The following is an 18,827-nucleotide window of genomic DNA, read 5'->3' on the forward strand; positions in this document are numbered from 1 at the left end:
TTAAGATGTTATTTCTGTACATAAATGCAAATGCCTACAGTACATTTGTATGATACTTCAGTATGGTCAATTTATGTTAATGAATTCATTTGTAAGTCATAGCAAATTGGAAATGTTTCTTAGGAATGCAAAATAAGGATTTATAGAAGCACAAATGCCATAAATGGAGATTAGAATCTTGAAACTGACAGTCAAGTGGTATTTAAAGAATACTAATAACTATAAATTGCTATAATTTAAATTCTGTTCCATATATAGATTTTTTAAATATGTACAGCACAGAGATTTATCTCCTTTCTCTTTTATTTAAATGATGTAGTTAGTCGTCGAAAGAAAATATAGACTGCTGTGCCAGTTTTGGCTTTATTTTTATTTTTTTTAATATTCTATAAATCCTGAGCAGATTTAAATATGCTTAGATGTTGAATTCTTGAAACTTAAAAATAAAACAAAAAAACAAAAATAAACACACTAAACCTAAAAGCACTATATCTATGCTGGATCTAATGAAAAATGTATGAAAAATTAATGAAAAATAAATATATGTGTTTGCTGAAGAATGAAGAAAAATAAAAAATGTATGTAAGTCAGGTTTTCCATTTCTTCCAGGTTCTTAGTGGCATCATAAAGTTATGTTGTATATTAACTGCAGTGTAGGTTCTTGGACTAGTAGCTGGGGCATTTTATTGCCAAAAACTATATTCACAAAAAGAGAAAATGCTCTGAGCTGTTGAGGAGCAATTGTTGCTATTTTGGGTTGAACCTTAATGAGTAAGAGCCTTAACTGGATCACTAAATGGTAATACTAAACTGCCATAGATTAGTCATTATTAGTTATGAGCGAATATTTTCACCAGGCATGGATTCGCAGCTAATTTCCACATTTCGCCATTGGCAAAATTCGCCGCGGCAAAATTGGGCAGGGTCGCGTGAAAAAAAGCACGGGCGACAAAAAAATAGCCGTGGCCGACAAAAAAAACCGCGGACGACAAAAAAAAAATGAGTTTCGCGAATTTTTCGCCGTTTCACGAATTTTCTTGCCGTTTCGCGAATTTTATGCTGAAGTGCAACAGGACAGATTCGCTCATCATTATTCGTTATGTCAATGGTAGTGACAATGGAAGTGAATCTGTCTGAAAAATTTGTGAAACACGTTGAAGTCAATAGGCAACAAATTTTACACTTGACAAATTTTACATGCAACTTTTTTTTTCTTACTCCAAATGTATTCATGTCAGTGGGTGTTTTTTCTCTCTCCAAATGCATTAAATTAATCTGTATTTTTTGTATCAGTGACATTTTTGTCTTGGGGACTTTTTTGCCTCGGCGACTTCTGTCTTCTGTTGTGGCAAATTTTTTCATGGCAAGTTTTTGCTGCAATTTTCACCGATAAAAGCAGAATTTCTCTGTGAATCCATGCCTGGCAAAAAAAAAAAATCGCTCATCACTAGTCATAGGCGTTGTCAATGTTTGTGAAATGGTCTCTATGCATAAAGGAGCAATTTGTGAAGAGCCAGAAATGGTGGTATAAAGAATTAAATTGCTGCTGTGGAAATTCACTCAAATGTTAGCCTTAGTAATAACTTCTCAAGTATAAAGACAGCAACATCCAGGGTAACTTTACACAAAAATCATTCTGTTTTATTCGTAACAGAGGTTTCCAAGAGAGAAGTAAATGGTAACCGTGCTCAACAAAAGTAATAGCAACTCACATTTTTTGTTCATTAACCAACACTAAAATTCCTTGGTATTCCCTTCCTCCAAGTTGCTGCCAATTACTACATCATTACTGTAATGTAATAGAAAACATTGATTTGCACTAATGCATATCTAGCAGAAGATGCAAGAGCATGAACGTCTCCCCCTTTTAACATCATGCTCTACTTTATTGTATTTTATCATAGTTTTCAAGTGTATTTTCTTCCTTTTTTGTGATCAGAGTGAAGATAATGAAGAGCCTGTGAAGGAATTGCTGCTAAGGGGAAATAATCTTCAACAAAAAATTACCGATGAGAAAAAATGTGAAGAAATAAAACTAAAGCAACAGCTTTTACAATCAAAACACAATACTCTAAAGGTAACCAGTATGATATATACATAGAAGGTTGATATTATAGTAAAATATAAAATTTTTATATGATTTTGTGCTTTTACTGTTAAGGATACAGTATGTCTTAATAATGTTTAAATATTTTATTTATATATATATATATATAATATATATGGTTTGGATATCATGAGCAAATGGAAAAATAGCAATTAGACAGTAATACAAATTTATGGGGGTAATTTATCAATAACTGAGTTTGATTTTTTTTCACGATTAAAGGTTTTTAGTGCTAAAACTCACAAAATTTGAAAAATGGTTCAAAAACTCTAATGTCTGATATTTATTAAGTGCAAAATAAATTAAAACTCTGTGTAAAACATCAGCATCTAAAAGCTTGCAAGTTTATCTAAAAGTCAATTAAGTTTGGAAAGTATTCAAGTTTTTTTTTATTCGAGTTTTCCATGTTAATAAATAAGCAAGCATTCAAGTTTTTTTTTAAATGTGAGTTTAATACAGTTAGAAAAACACACTTGAATTCACAAACTCGAAAACTGATAAATAAGTCCATTAGACTTAGAATTTTTGAGTTTTCATTGTATTTTTTTAAGTTTTTTTCTTTGCTTCTACTTACATCTGTATAGTTGCATTATCTGGCAAAATAACCCAGTAAATTTGCAATGCTGTATAAAATGCTTAATTCTGTTTTAGAATAAAAGTTGAAACAATTCTATACATATTTTAAGTATAAATACAGCAGCACGTCACATACAGCAGGGGCGTCACAAAGAGTTTTTACACTTTGTTCATAGGTAGAACATCTTACCTTTTAAAAATTTTGAAGTGCAGCAAAAGTAGGTTCATATAGCCACTGATCAGTATAATATAAAATGCATATTAGCAAGATTAATGTACATTTTGGGCAGATGCTGGTACCTCATGCTGAGAAGAAATATAATACAGGTATCGGACCCCTTATCCGGAAACCCATTATCCAGAAAGCTCCGAATTACGGAAAGCCCGTCTCCCATAGACTCCATTTTAATCAAATAATTCAGAATTTTAAAACTGATTTCCTTTTTCTATGTAGAAAAAAATCAGTACCTTGTAATTGATCCCAACTAAGATATAAATAATCCTTATTGGATGCAAAACAATCCTATTGGGTTTAATTAATGTTTTACTGATTTTTTAGTAGACTTAAGGTATGGAGATCCAAATTACGGAAAGACCCCTTATCCGGAATACCCTTGGTCCCGAGCATTCTGGATAATGGGTCCTATACCTGTATTCAAAATGTAAATTTATTTCTGAAACTGATTGCAACTTGATGTCTCTGGGAGTAATAAGTAATAAACTTACATCTTTACAGTACATTTTCATTTTCCAGTAGATAAGAAACAAAAATATTCTTGCAAAAGAAGAACACATATAATAATTTAATATGACAGTGTAGTTTTTAGATTTTGTCTGTTCTGAATATTTTTTAAGTTAAGATGTCCTGTTGATTAATAAATAATTAATATGAAACTTTATTTGAATGATTTCATTTTTCTTGACCAAGGTGAAAGTGGTTTGCTTACCAAAATGTTTTTGCACTTCTTAGAAATAATTTTGGGGCTCTTGTGGCTATATGGGGGCTAAACATAAATATTACAATGAAGATAATGCATTAGGAACAACAGTATACAAGAATTGGCTGATCAACCATAATATATATACTAGTAATACATTGATTCTGAGAAAATGAAGCTAGCAATGTGTAATGGAGTTGGAAATGGAAATTATTCCAGATTCTATTATATTCTAGGTGTGTATATATAATTCACTTTAAGTATTCTATACACAGATTTTGAGAACTCAAAGAAGAAAAAAGGCATTGGAGATCTCCCATCAATGGTATCAGTATAAGAGGCAGGCTGATGATTTACTAAAGTGCTTGGATGACATTGAAAGAAAAATTGCAAGTCTTCCAGATCCCAAAGATAACCAGAAACTTAAGGTATTCTCACTAAGTCTGCTCAGAGCATTGTTTTATCTAAATATTTTATATTCTATAAAAAAAATATTTTTGAACAGGCTGTAGCAGTCCATTATATTTAAAGGGCCATTTAAACTGTCAACAGTCAAAGAAAGAGCAATTAAAATAGGCAAAAGCATGCAGGGAAAATTCACAAGCTTTGCTAAACCTTTTCATGCTGACAGTTGGCATTTTGAGCTATGTTGTGTATTGCCATGTAAACAAACATGCAGCATAGCTCTAAGAGTTGACAGAAAATATGAAATCTATGTTGAAGGCATTAAGGTATTTTTATGCCAGCACCATAGAAATCTTGTGTGAGTGTTCTTGGTCATTTAGTTTCATATGAATTCATAAGGTGCCACAGAACCTATTGCTACACTAAAGTTTTCCTGCATTAAGTTAGGAAACTCAAATGCCACAGAGTGGCATAAGGATTATTTAAAATTTGAAATACTAATTCTTCATCGCAATGAGCCAAACAAAAGCTAGCTTGTCCATTAATATGCCAGACCTTTTAGCAGTACATGAAATAACAGTATTATATTAAGAGTTATGTAGTCTAGGGCATCTATTGAGTATATCAACAGGCCCTTGTAATCAAATAGATATACCAACTAATGTATTCACTGTGGACCCAGATATGGGCATTTTGGTTAGCTGACCATCATTATCTGTCTTTGTATATGCTGATTAATTTGACATTACTTAATAGTATTATTGAATTACTTCTTTCAAGCTTTCAAGTCATACATATAATTAATTTACAAAGTCACAAAATACAATTTACTGGCACAGCAAAGTCACACTGTCTGGAAGCACTTATTGAGAAGGGGACAACAAATTTATTAGCAGTTCACAACACTCCCCACATCATTTATTTGACATATAACATTATTACTACAGGAGCTAAAAAAATTGTTAACAGTCAATTGTTATACAATCTGGTGGAGCTTAGTTGGACACCAAAATATGTATGGCAATATGTACTAAACAGCATTAATGGAATGAAAATATGTAACAATAAGAATGAAAAGTTTATTACACTGCAGATTTTTTACTATGGGATATATAATTTTAAGACCAGCCTAAAGGTGGCATAATTTATTTGCATAACAGTTATAACAATAATGTTATATTGCATACATTATGTGCTGGTGCAAATGATGAAACAATCTTTTTTTAATAAATCCTTTTCAGTATTTAAATGAATAAAAGAAAGGTGGCAATGTATTTGCATTTGAATCATGTTCAAATGTTTTAACTTCTGTTATAATGTTTCTTTGTTCCAGATGATCTAATGACTAACAGTACGTGGATGACCTCTCTCATATTAGCACACTTCTTTCATCAAAACATGCTCATATGTTACTGTGTAGTCACTCAAACAGTTCATAACTCTTAATTTGGATCACTTTATTTTGCTTCATTGTTGCTTTAATTTGCAATTCAGTCACAATATAAAATTAAACATTGGCCTTTGTCTGTTCTGTAGATGTAACTGACAAGTTTTATATAGAAAGCATGTAATAGCTTGTATACCTATATGAATAGAAATTCATATCTAATTTACAATTAAACAATGATCCCAAGAATCTTAATTACACTGGACATTCTTTGTATACTAGTGTAAGTTTTGTAATGCATTTTAAATTCACTTGCTACATTAAAAACAAGGGGTTGGAAGAAGACAAAGTATTGCTACTACATCTAATGCAAATTACTTAAGTAGTTAGCTAACTGCTCTGGGCCCTGTATTGGTTTTACTCAATAGGAGATTGATGGAGAACTGGAGAAGAAGAAAGAAGAACTGATTTCAGTGCACAGGCAAGCTGAAAGTTTGTCTAAGGAAGGGGCTGGCAAAGCAGTGGAGCCAACTCTGATCCAGCTCAACAAACGCTGGAAAGAAATTGAGAGCAAATTTGCTCCATTCCGAAGACTGCACTATGCACAAATTGTGAGTTGCTATTGGCAAACGTGTTTGTTTGCAACTAACCAAATACTACTAACAAGAAGGAAAAATGTGTGGCCATTTTCCCTGCTGAGTCTTCAAAAAATGTTTGAGCGTGGCCTCCTCTGTCTGTACTACATCCTCTAATGTTATAACCAACCCTTGTACAACACTGTTTCAAAATCATTATATCATATATTAATGCATGTTACTATTTGTTGCTTTGTTCATTTGTTCATAACATTCATATCTAGTGAGAAGTAAAAGCAATAGGAATCCAGATATCCATCCCATGCTGTTTTAATTTCTTTATTTTGTTTTGTTTTCTAATTCAATTATAAAGACCAACATATAGATGTTGTGTGAGTCAGTAGTGCATAAAACTTTGCCCTTGATATTTAACTTGTGTAACTCATTATACTGTATCTTGGCTTTTTTTTAATACAAACTCAGGAATAATTGTTCTTTCACTTATAATCATGAATACAGCAAGTACTGAGAGATGATTTTGGGGATTAAGTCATTTTTTTCCAAATGTTCTATCATCAAGACTTGATGGAAAGTACAGTACCATGGATACAGCTGTATTATTGACTTGACCATGTCACCTCTTCTTAAAAGTTGGCTTGTTAAAGATTTTTAGTGGCCTGGTTTTGTGCACCCTGATCTCACATTATCTGGTCTGTGTAACATATAGGACATATATAATACATATTTTAATTATTAAGGTGGTTTAATACTATTGGCTTGAATCCCATATAGCACTATCATAAGTAAAGTAAATTATATTAGTATCTGTGGATATGCAAGCATTAAATGAGCTATGACTCAGTGTAGATTTTTTTTTTTTTAATATAAATGTCAATCATAGTACATTTGCTTGTATTATAGGCAGCAATGGTTTGTCTAATTATGTATGTGTTTTTCATTCATTAGACTGACAGAAGCACTTCTGTGGATAGAATGGTGCAAAAAGTTTTCTAAGAATATGCAAAAGCAATTCTGTTTTAGTGTTTAACCTGGGCAAGACCTTAATAATGATCACAAAAATGCATCATCCTGTCCATGAAAGTGGAATATATTTTAATAATAGTAATTGCAGTAAAGGAATGGAAATAGTTCCTGTTAGGGGCTTCTCATACCTTTAATTTGCCTTCAATGACTTTCTAAGTGACTTTAAAGGGTATCATATAAGTAGTTAGCATATGTTTATTGAATATGTAAGATCTCTGAGACAATATGGCTGAAGACAATAAGTAAATGCATCCAGTAAAAGTAGTTGTATAGAAATGTGCATTTACTCACTCATTTCATAATGTAGACCAGCAACATTAGACCAATACAGTAATTTCAATCAAGGAAAGGGTAGTTCTTAGGTGTTTATTAGCCCATAAAAGTAAAGGTGCATGGGCTTAAGCAAAATATGTTGAATATAAAAAGGACAATCTATGTAGCACACAATTTTAATATAAAATATTTCACACTTCTATACATGAATGGTGCTAATTTAGAAAAGACATGCAGGCCTCCTAAAGTGGACAAATAAACTTCTCAAGAATATAAGTAACATTAATATAAAAGTATACAAATTATGGATATGACTATTCTGAATAAGTCATCAAGCAACTTCAACACTTATCATCAAGAATAAACTGTGTTATGTCTAATCTTTAATGGATAGTATTATGTCTCTGATCAATATGGTGCATCCCACCCAGCTATTAAATAATATTAAATGTAGATAAATTACATTCTCAGCATGTACAGTATTGTACTTGAAACAAGCAATATAGCTATGAAACATTCTGCTTGTGCAGGCAAGAAAAGTATTTTTTAACAAGTTTATACAGAATTAAATGAAGCGTGTGAGGTAAGCATTCATTCAAGTACTTAATACTAACTCATATTAGTGGAATACTTATCATGCTACTATTCTATGACTGGTGTAGGCAGATAACTGACATAACAAATTTATACTGATGCAGACCCACATGGCTTATAGAGAAAACATGCTGCTAATCTGAGCTTTTACTAATTGCTTTCATTAATATATTACTTTTATACAACATCTTAGTCCATGAAATCTTGTTTAAGCTGGCACTATTATAAGCTGCTTTAAAAGTAGTAAACTAAAAAATAAATACATTACAAATTCATCCACATCAGCAGAAACAGGCACTGAATCCTTAAGCAGTAGTTCCCAGCTGCTAAATATTTTCATCATTTCCATATGGGAACCTAAAAGAGTCAAAATGGTTTAGAAATCCGAGTAGTATACCACACAGGAGGATCCAAGTGCAAACTACAAAGGTGTTTTGCATTCATACTATTTAAACCCTTTTGAGACTTTGTTGATAATTGTGACACCATATGACCTTTATTATCACATTGTACTTGGTGACTGAACAATGGCACATTCCAATGTACAAAACATATAATATATAATGTGATTAACAGCCATGATGATGGCTCAGGTATTCCTGGTTTGATGGAAGATATTATGGAGTGTACCATGATCATCATGACCATGGTAGTATTGTATCAGTTCCCTCTTCTTGTTTGACCTAAGCACATTCCACTCACACTTAAATCTGCATACTTTCCATGTTGTGTTTATTTGATCTGAGGGGTAACTAATCAGAGTATTACTAAACACTGCTGGGTTTTCTCCAGTATAAAACAAGTGACATGGAAAACAACTAAATTGCATTGACAACTGAATGTCTTAATTGCCTCACTAATGCAGCTACAGGGACAGAGAGGACAAAATTAAAAAATATGTACCCTGGATTGGAGACATTAGAAACTTGACATAGGCAGAGCAACAAAATACCTGTAAAAAAAATTCTAATGTAATGAAAAAGATAACAACACTTTTTATGCTTGAAAAAAAGAATGAATGAGGTAAAAAAAAATCAGAGAATTAAATGATGCTACGTGGTAGAACATGCTCATCATTCCTAAGCTTTAATTATATAGAAATTAACCTGCGGTGCTTATAATGCTGTCCTTGAGTCCTAATATTTGTTAACACTACCATATCATTGTCGGAGGTGTTCCTCTATATATTTATTTGGGTAGAACTGTCGGGGGACAACTTTTTACAATATATATAAATATATATCTATAATAAAAAGTAATAGGCACAGCACTCACAGGACTTAGTAATTGAAAAAATGTAATCCTTTATTTGTGCGAAATCGACGTTTCGGTCCCAACACTTGGACCTTTCTCAAGGTGTATATATATATATAGTCAAACAAAATGGGCAGCTCCACACAGGACTTGTGAAAAACATTGTAAGTCCTGTGTGGAACGGCCCATTTTGTTTGACTATCTATATATGTATGTATGTATGTATGTATATCTTTATTTATAAAGCGCTACTTATGTACGCAGCGCTGTACAGTAGAATATATTAATACAAATAGGGTGTTAATAAGATAATTATAGATAAATACAAAGTACAACAATAAATACAGATAGATACAAGATAAATAATACAGCTGCAATAAGTTAAGAGGCGAGGACACAAGAGGAAGGAGGTCCCTGCCCCGTAGAGCTTACAATCTATATGGGAGGGTAACTTACAGACACAAATAGGCAAATATAAGTGCTGTAGGTTACAGTGGTTGACATTACAATATAAGTGCCAGTTCCCAGATCAGGTGCTGGGTGAGTGCTCCAAAAGGTAGTCTTTAAGTTTAGTTTTAAAAAGACTGAGGGAGGATTCTCGCCAGAGGAAATCAGGGAGGGCATTCCAAATGTAAGGGGCAGCAAGGCAGAAAGGTTTAAGGCGGGAAACAGCAGTAGTAGTATATATATATATATATATATATATATAATATTCTTCTAACATATGGCATGTGCAAAAGAGTCCTGAAAAATGTTGAAAATAGAAAAATTAGAACAATCTAACAATTAATATCTTTAATAAATGTGCCCAATATATATATTTGCCTCACTTTAACAGTGAAGTTAAAAAAATAATAATTTATATTTATATTATAATAATAATAATATGGCTGTAATTATTTGTTCTCTTAATAGAGCACTATGTTGACATTAATTCACAGGCACACACACACACAAAACTGCAAGCATCTCTGAAACAAAACTTTTGACATTATCATAGTAATTGTAACACAAGCTTTTTTGTTAATGATTGCAGTAGAATGTGGGCAGTTTAGTGATTCAACCTCTTAATAAATGGGGATTGAGAAAAAGCTTGTGTTTTATTGGATGCAATTTTTCTGTTAAATTAGATAAAATGTAACTGTGCTTCCAACCAAGTAATTGAAGGCATAATTTTGTTAATGCAATCAATTCACTATTGATTTGAAGCATAATTGAGGTAATGCAAAAAAATATTTTTGTTATCTGTGGAGAGAACAAAATGTCACATCAACAAAGTAAAGAAGTTCGATGTATCTCATAAAATGAGAACATCGACTTAGTTGGCCTTAATGTAGTAAATATAAAGAAATACATGTTTAGTCATCCCATGTTTGGAAAGATAGGTCCTTATTAAAGTTGTTTTGACTTTTAACATGACACAAATCATCATCTAGGGCAGAATCTGTAAGAGGTTAACAAAAGCATTATTTGTTTGACATATCATTTTCACATCCACACCACAAATACTATTATCAAAGCTCTATTTTATGAAAATATAGTAGCATGAAACTATCTCTCTCTCAGCTGGATAAAGCCCAAAGCTAAAAAGAAATGCAGATCAGTAGACATGAACTAATTATTAAATATTCATCAGTGGCTAATCTAACATGAGGCTCCAAACAGCTAAAGACTTCACACACAAAACTCATGGGATGATTAGAGAAATATAATTGGATGCTGGGTTTAAAAACATGATTACTACAAAAACTTGTTGTGGACCAACATAAAGCGTGCTGTCACAAAACCTCAATCAGTAATGACCAAACTGTCATGTTTATTGAAGTGTGAGCAGTAAAGTTGAGTTCCCCATTCTTGAATCCAAAATATGAAATACAGGTACAGGATCCATTCTATAGAAACTCAATATCCAGAAATCGTCAAATTACACGAGATCCATTTCCCAAAGAGCCAATTTTAACAAAAAAATTCTAAATTTTGTAAGGATTTCCTTTGCTCTGTAATAAATAAACAGTACCTTGTACTTGGTGGCAAAGCAGTTCTAGGTTGCCATGGTTGCAGTAACCTATAGCAACTGATTAGATGTTTACTTTTAAACAGGTGACCTGGAAATGCTACCTGCTAATTGTTTGCTATACGTAATAACAGTAGCAAACTGTGCACTTTACATTACATAACCCCCTTAAGATATGATGCTCTAAATTACAGAAATACTCTTTATCCACTAAACCCCAGATCCCAAGCATTCCAGATTATAAATCCCATAACTATACTATTTGGTTATCAAGGCCAATGATCTTGCAACCAGAAAGTATATTAAAGCATAATAAGGGCAGTGAAGGGGGTGGAGGGAAGGCTGGGAATAGGGTAGGGTTTAGCTTCCTTTAACGATGATTAAAGAGCAGGATTAGTAGGAATAAATAGTAAATTAATGATAGCATATTTTTCTATGCCACTTAGCTGATTGTAATACCAATACAATGGGAATTTTCAAATGTATATTTCTAAATAGCAATACAAAATATCTGTTTTACAAATTTATTTCCATGTAGCAGGGAGTCAAATGCATATATGTTTCTGGAATGTTCTTTGCATAGCATCATTTAAATTCATTTTATTTACTGTACATATAAAGGTTCTCCATATGCTTTTCATTTTCTATTGTTTGACATATATTTATTTTACTATTCTTTGCCCAAATTTTAAGCCAAATAAATCATAGGTTGATTAAAAGTTTCTCAGCAACAATATCAGTTCATGGAATATTAAAAGTAAAACTGGCTCAAACCAAATCTGTTTATCAATTGTAATATATCATGTAATATAAATGTAATGTAGCATAATTTAATGGTTAATTCTTCTGTTAATAGTTAAAAACATTACTTGTTTTCTTGTGAGATACAATTCTGTCTAGAGTATGGATTGCACTACAGGTTATTTATACAAATTAGGACTCCTTTCAGGGTTACTTAGTTCCTTAGAGTTATAGCTAAAATATTGATATAGGCCGCACAATAAAATAATATTAATCTGGTCTAAAACTTACACTTAATATAATAATGATTCCATGTCTTGCATCTACATGACAGCCATGGCATTGTGTTGATGTAGAATAAGAAAACCTTTCTGTATCCACAACAAACAGTAGGCCAGTGGTTGCTACTGGTTTTCATTTCATTTAGTTTTCATTGTATTGGTTCTGCTTTCTTTCCATGTTTTGGCATTATACATTTTTCAAAATTCCACACCCTCCTGTGAAGTTTAACTGCAAAATGATGCTGGAAAGACATCGGAAAAGGATATATTCTGCCTTCTGTTGGATCTCCCTATGGCACCATTGTGATAATTGTGAACCCTGACATAAATAGAAATAAAAATGGACCCTGGAAGAAATGTGATGTGATGAAATACACTCAGGCAAATGCCTTTATGTTTCTTCTCTAGGATGTTCTTATAAGATCCAAACAGTGCATCTGGAGTCCTATAACATCTGGAGTCCTATAACAACAGATTTTGTGTCTCTTATCCCATTTCTGACTCTTTCTTTTGGCATTCTCCTGATAGAACTAATATGTTTGGACTTGGAATGGAACAGACATTGTTTAAACAATTATAAATAACACCAACCATAATATATAACCTTTTTGGTCCACATGCTTATACCAAAGATCAAGGACCTATATATTGTTAAAATATGAATTGTCCAGTCATAGGTATATGCCTCAGTTTTTCTAACTTTTTTTAAACCCTATAAAAGATGTATATTATTTATAGATCTAACAGCAAATTCTGGACTGGGGCATCATATTACTACAAAAGCCCTTTTAACATGCCTGCTTAAACAGTGACTTTGTTATTGCTGAGTATGACATTTAGTCTGCCAAGGTCTATAAGTGTGTGGGTTGCACTCAAAAGGGCTCATTTATGACCAAGTCATACTAAAATTGCTGCAGTCATTAATTAAAGGCCTTCCTAAGCCATACCTTTAACTTTCACATAGTTGTGCTTTGTATGCAACCCCCCCATTGCACATTGTGAACAATTGATGCTTGGGAACCCTGGAGCTACCACCCCACAGTTCCCACAGCAGCCAATGTTAATAGGCACATCATACTTACCCTTAAAGAATCACAAGCAGACACTATTTTGATGCCATGAAGCAGAAATGACATAATCCTGTCAACCCAATTGACTTTGATAAAGGGAGCTTATGCCAGCTAAGGTTACTATACTGTAAACTCACTATAGTAGTAGCTGATATATATTATGTGCATATATTATAGTGAAAAAGCTTACAAATGACTCCACTGTACTAAATATTCACTATATCAGACATAATGAGTTCATACTTGAAGTTTGGTTTAATGATGTTTATAGAAGTTAGACCATTCTTAGTTCAGAAGCATCTGTGAGATTGCCAGTTTGCAAGAGAAAACTACTTGTAGCAATTAACATCCACATAGGCTTGGAGCAATATGGGGGAGGAACTTATGTGAGCATCCCAGCTCAACTGATGCATTGAGATAAGACAGACACATATTTATCTTTTTACGTTTTGGTGTCATAACATTTTTGATCAATACCTCTGTGCCTTAATTTACTTCAGTTATATACATTAAACTGGGTTATTACAATATTCACAATACGTGCTATTCATAAGAAAAGGGTAAAAGTAAATTACCACCTTTAATGTAGAAGAAATAGTAGTCAGCACTTTATTTAGATTCCACTGACAGAGGGCAAGTCCCAAAGTGGCAGCTTTCCACTGGATACAAACAAATTAAGATTTGCAGAGCACTTCTATGTTAGCAAATTTTTAAAAAGCCTTTCGTTCAACAGTGACATACACAACATTTCAAGGTCTTGGACTTTTTGTCAATTTTTAATTTTAAATGTGAAAATAAAGACAACATGAAAAGTGGAAATGTCTTGAGAGGAGTGTTATCAAGTCAGTACTGCTTTAACATATGGACTAACTATTACAATGCTTTAACAATAAAATGTTCCTGTATCTCTGCAGTAGCCACAAGGGGTTTATTTACTAAATCAGGTTCAAAGTATAAAAGTACAGTAAATGGAAGCAATGAATAATTGCTTTCCTTAGTTTATTTAGCCCAACTTAAAGTGATACTGACATACACACAAAAAATACTTTTCACAATATTCAAGAGATACTGACACCAGAAATTAAATCTTTTTTCACATCTATCATTACATTGTCTTTGCATGCTATTCATAATTTTGCCTTAAAAGTATTTGCCCAATGATTTTACATTCCCTATCTGATCCCCCATGTTTCTCTATGAGGGGGGCTATTTCATTAGTCTATTAACATTAGAAGCTATAACTGACAGTCTGAGAAGGGACAGTCAGGTTGGTAAAACATTCAGGTCTAGGAATTTCCAGTAACAATTATTTATAAAAGCAGTGAAAAACTAACAACATGACCTATAGGTAACTTTTTATGTAAACATTAATTATAGGAGTAATTTTTTTAGTGTCACTATAACTTTAATGTACAAAGAAATTACCTATAAATCATGCTGATCATTACTTGAAGTTCCTAATCCTGACTGTTTAATAAACCTGACTGTCCCTTCTCAGCCTGTCAGTTATAGCTTCTAATGGTAACTGACTCCTACTGCACAAATATGGCAGCCCACTCACAGAGGAACTTGGGGATCTGATAAGTAATGTAAAAGCATCAGGAAGTGCTTATATCAAAATTAAAAAGCTCATGTGAAGATAATGTTATATTAAAAAAAAAAAACAGTTTAATTTCAAATGTCAGTATGTCTTTACATTTTAAATTGCTAAAAAAATTGTAAAAACTTTTTACAATGACCATTTAACCAATAAAGAAGGACTATAAATATGCCCAGGTCCTCAGCTATATTGATCTCTACCACTTCCTTTATTTTTGCGTAGGACTTGATGTTCTTCAGAAATCCCACAAATACAAAACAGTCCTTGGTTGCTTTCCATCTTAGTGAAGAATACTTCAGTCTTTCCTTTAGTCTCACCCTCTGTCACAGTGCTGTGTATCTGGTTTCCTGGCACCCTGGGTGCAGGTTTGTAGATGTGAAGCAAGAAGCAGGTGTATGATCACTATAGAGAGACATCACATTAAGGGCCTGATTTATTCACACTTGAGCCTCCAGGCTCTAGCAGTTGGTTGCTTAAACCATGTATGAGTTCCTGAACTCGCATGTTAGCAACTTAATTTAATCAAGAGAAAATTAGACAAGACAATTACTGGAAAGAATGTGACATCTGCAGCCCAGGATTGTGTCCTGTTAAGGGTAACAATTTGATACACCACATTTAAGAAAAACCGCTCATGATATAAGGGCCATATTCAAATTCAAATGTAAAAGCCTGTTAGCTTTAGGCCTCACATCAAAACCTCATAGTAGGATGTTATTCTACCACTGCATGACAATTTCAAATGTTGTGCCATTTAGGTTACATCAGTCTTACTGTTTCAGTTTGAATTTAGAATGTCAGAGACAGTAAAAGGCTAAAGCAGATTTTATTGCATTTATTGTTTAATCTTGCATAAAATATAATATGTTTGAGTGATGGGTCACTGAATAAAACAGTTTAAAAATGCAAACAATGTTATTTTTTAAGGAAAATGTAAGCTAAGATTAAAATATTTTATGGAGTTTTCTCATAAAAAAAAATATATAAATAAAAACACATGAAACCTCTCTATTACAAGCGAGTAATTCTATTTTGTATTGCATTAAAGTATCTTATGAACTCAGCCACTAAATTAATAAAAAATGTATTGTTTTCAATGGCATGTACAATTCTGAGTTTTTAAAAATTGTATTTTTACTTCTAAAAGTAGAAGGAAGGCATTTTGGCATTTTATTTCTAACATCTAGTGCAAGATAGAATGCTAAATTTATTCTGCAGAATGTTTTACCATACCTGAGTAAATAGCCATTGAAGCAGCTGCCATTTTATGTTGCCATTTTAGCTTGCTGCAGCTCTGGCTACTGGTAGCTCGGATTACAGAAGAAAGGGGAGGGGGAGAGAGCAGAGATGGGAGGGTAGTGTCCCCTTATTGGTACAAAACATAGAGGGTTGCCATGTAAGCCTTCTTTAGACTCCACTCATGGAGAGGGGGTAAGGTACTTGAATTGATTGAAGAAATATTCTGGGTTAAGAGACACTTCAGTAGTATGGGAGAGACCAGATGAGATTGGATAGATCCTAGAAGAGTTCATGGCTTCAAAATCGAAATGCGGAAATTCACTGCAAATCCATGACTGGTGAAAAAATTTGCTCATCACTAATCATTATTGTTGGTGTAATGCTTCAACCATTTCTTAATCAGCCATTGTTTGCCTAAAAACGTGTGAGATTCCCAAAATGAAACACACATCAAATGAATTTAAATAGATAGTAGATATCACCATACAGCATGAGTGTGTATAATGCTTTGCACATCTGTAACTGCAGAGAATATTTTACATCCCTGTTTTGTTAAACATAGAAGATACAGAGTAATTTGGTGTAGTTTAAGGTGTAGTTTAAGATGACACTGGACAGAAGTACACTTCTGTCTTGAGTTTGACTGAATACTGCTCACCTGCACACCAGATAAAAGATCCAGAGCAAGGTGAAGAGTGCAGCATCAGCGAGTGCATGCCAGCCCTGTGGTGGTCTGCATGAGATTTAAAGCTTGGTTAATTCATTAGACGCCAAACACATTCTGACCAGCTGATACATCTATTAATGTGTCACAGATAAATGTGTCAATGTGTTTCAGATTGCTTTCTGTGGCTCAATTAGGACAAATAGGAAGTATACAGTACAAGTAGGCAAGGAAGAAAAGCATTTTTTAAATTAAACATTTAACTTAAGAACCTCAAGAAAGCCATTCTAATCCTTTCTCAGGATTTATTCAGGTTATTCAATTGCAGACTTTTCTGTTCAGCCTGGCCTCAGAACAGTCTTAACGGAAATTGCCTAACACTGCTAGTACAGGTGGTTTCAGACATTTCTCCGCCAGCTATAGTACACTGTCCAAAGCCAACCTGGAATGTCATTAGCTTACAACTCTTAGAATCAGCTTGTACAGTAAAGGCTGTACTGTTCGATATTCATCCATGCATAACCTAGTGGTAGAAGTCGGAATAGCACCCAATAGGAGAATAGTAGGAAACGCTCTGGTGTATATAATAAGCAGATAAGATTGAGTAGCTGCCTGAAAGAATGTGCATGATGGTGTGCAAGCACAGGATCATACAGGTATATGGGAAGCTACTAATATTGTTTTCCACAGACCATTAAAACAAAAACAAAAACAAAATATTTTGAAGTGATAATTTTAAATGGTAAAATGAATTATTTGCAAAGCACACAGTGCTTTATAGTATAATATTAAAAACTACACCATAAAAATCAAAACAGTATTCCTTAGGCCTAGGTTTACTAACTGGGGATTAAAAAAGAAAGAAAAACTGGTGTATAAATTTCATTTGTGGTTTGGATCAAATGACTGATGTAAACATAATAACATAATAGTCCATGAGGCAAACTGATAGTTTAGCCAAAGCTTCAATATAATCCATTCCATTTAATCATCTGGCTTGGATATTTGTTTAAAGGAGAATGCGTCAAAATTTAAAAAGCATACTGCCCAATAGTCCTCCTATTGTTTAGGAAAAACGCCACACTTTTGGCTCACCTAATCAAATATTTACTCAGTCACACTTACTTCACATTTTCTATCTGTTTTCTTGAACAGGCAGCCATCTTTAAAAAGGTATTCTCCCTTCCTTTCCCTCCTTGCTTCATACTGCACATGTGTTTCATTCCCTCCCCCCCACCTCTGGCAGATCCGCTTCTGATTAGCTGGTGTGTACCAGCCTGCAGGAAGGGGAGAGAGATTTCAGTGATATCACTGGAGTCTTCTAACTGCTGTAGGCTGCCAGCACCATATCTCAGAGAAGCAAGCAGGGATCTGGGAATTTAGATATGCAGTAAGTACTGCCTTTAAAGAATGCCTTTAGACTTACTTTTAATTTATATTAACCTTTCCTTGTCCTTTAACTCTCCTGTGCGCCATTCCTCAGTGCTCTGGGACTAGAGGAGGGGCATGTGCGATGAGGGCAGTGATGGAGTGGCAGGGAGGAGAGGAGCTTCTGCACAAAATTGTGGGGCGCGGCGTGTGACGTAAAGTGGCCATCCTAGGGGCACACAAACTGTAAATCCAGGGCCGTTTATCATGGAGATTAAAACTGATATAACTGTAACAATATGAATATATCTTCTTATGTACATCAGGAATTTGACAAAAATATTAATTTCACTCAAAATTCTAATATGTGTGAGACCCTAAGCTGCAGTTATATGTTCCTGTAAGTTATGTACCAGACAATTCTACATTTATAACGATAGTATATTACAGTATATAATTTAGTTGACATTGCTACTGTTGTTGATATTAATGGTGAATTCTATTCTGAGAATTCCAGAAGTCTTCATTTAATTAAACCTAAGTCCTACACTGTATCATTACACAGTTTGAAAGTAAACAACACCTCAAAGCTGTCCCCAAAGTTATATATATAGTTATACATTTGTTGGAAAGAGGTTGACCTCAAAATGTGCTTTAACACTTTTTAAACTGAAATCTGTGAAAATAACATTTACTG

At 33.4% G+C, this 18,827-nt stretch overlaps 1 protein-coding gene across 3 annotated transcripts in view; it reads left to right on the forward strand.

The window, feature by feature from the left end:
* dmd.3 (LOC105946662) overlaps positions 1-18,827 on the forward strand; it is a 1,093,908-nt gene that overhangs the window by 486,631 nt on the left and 588,450 nt on the right. For all 3 annotated transcript variants that reach the window (XM_031897001.1, XM_031896997.1, XM_031896998.1), the window contains 3 exons: positions 1,940-2,077; positions 3,897-4,049; positions 5,842-6,024. In XM_031897001.1, the coding sequence (XP_031752861.1) occupies positions 1,940-2,077; positions 3,897-4,049; positions 5,842-6,024 (474 nt within the window). The remainder of the gene's footprint in view (positions 1-1,939; positions 2,078-3,896; positions 4,050-5,841; positions 6,025-18,827) is intronic.

This window comes from Xenopus tropicalis, chromosome 2 (genome assembly GCF_000004195.4).
Source record: "Xenopus tropicalis strain Nigerian chromosome 2, UCB_Xtro_10.0, whole genome shotgun sequence".
NCBI classification, from domain to species: domain Eukaryota; kingdom Metazoa; phylum Chordata; class Amphibia; order Anura; family Pipidae; genus Xenopus; species Xenopus tropicalis.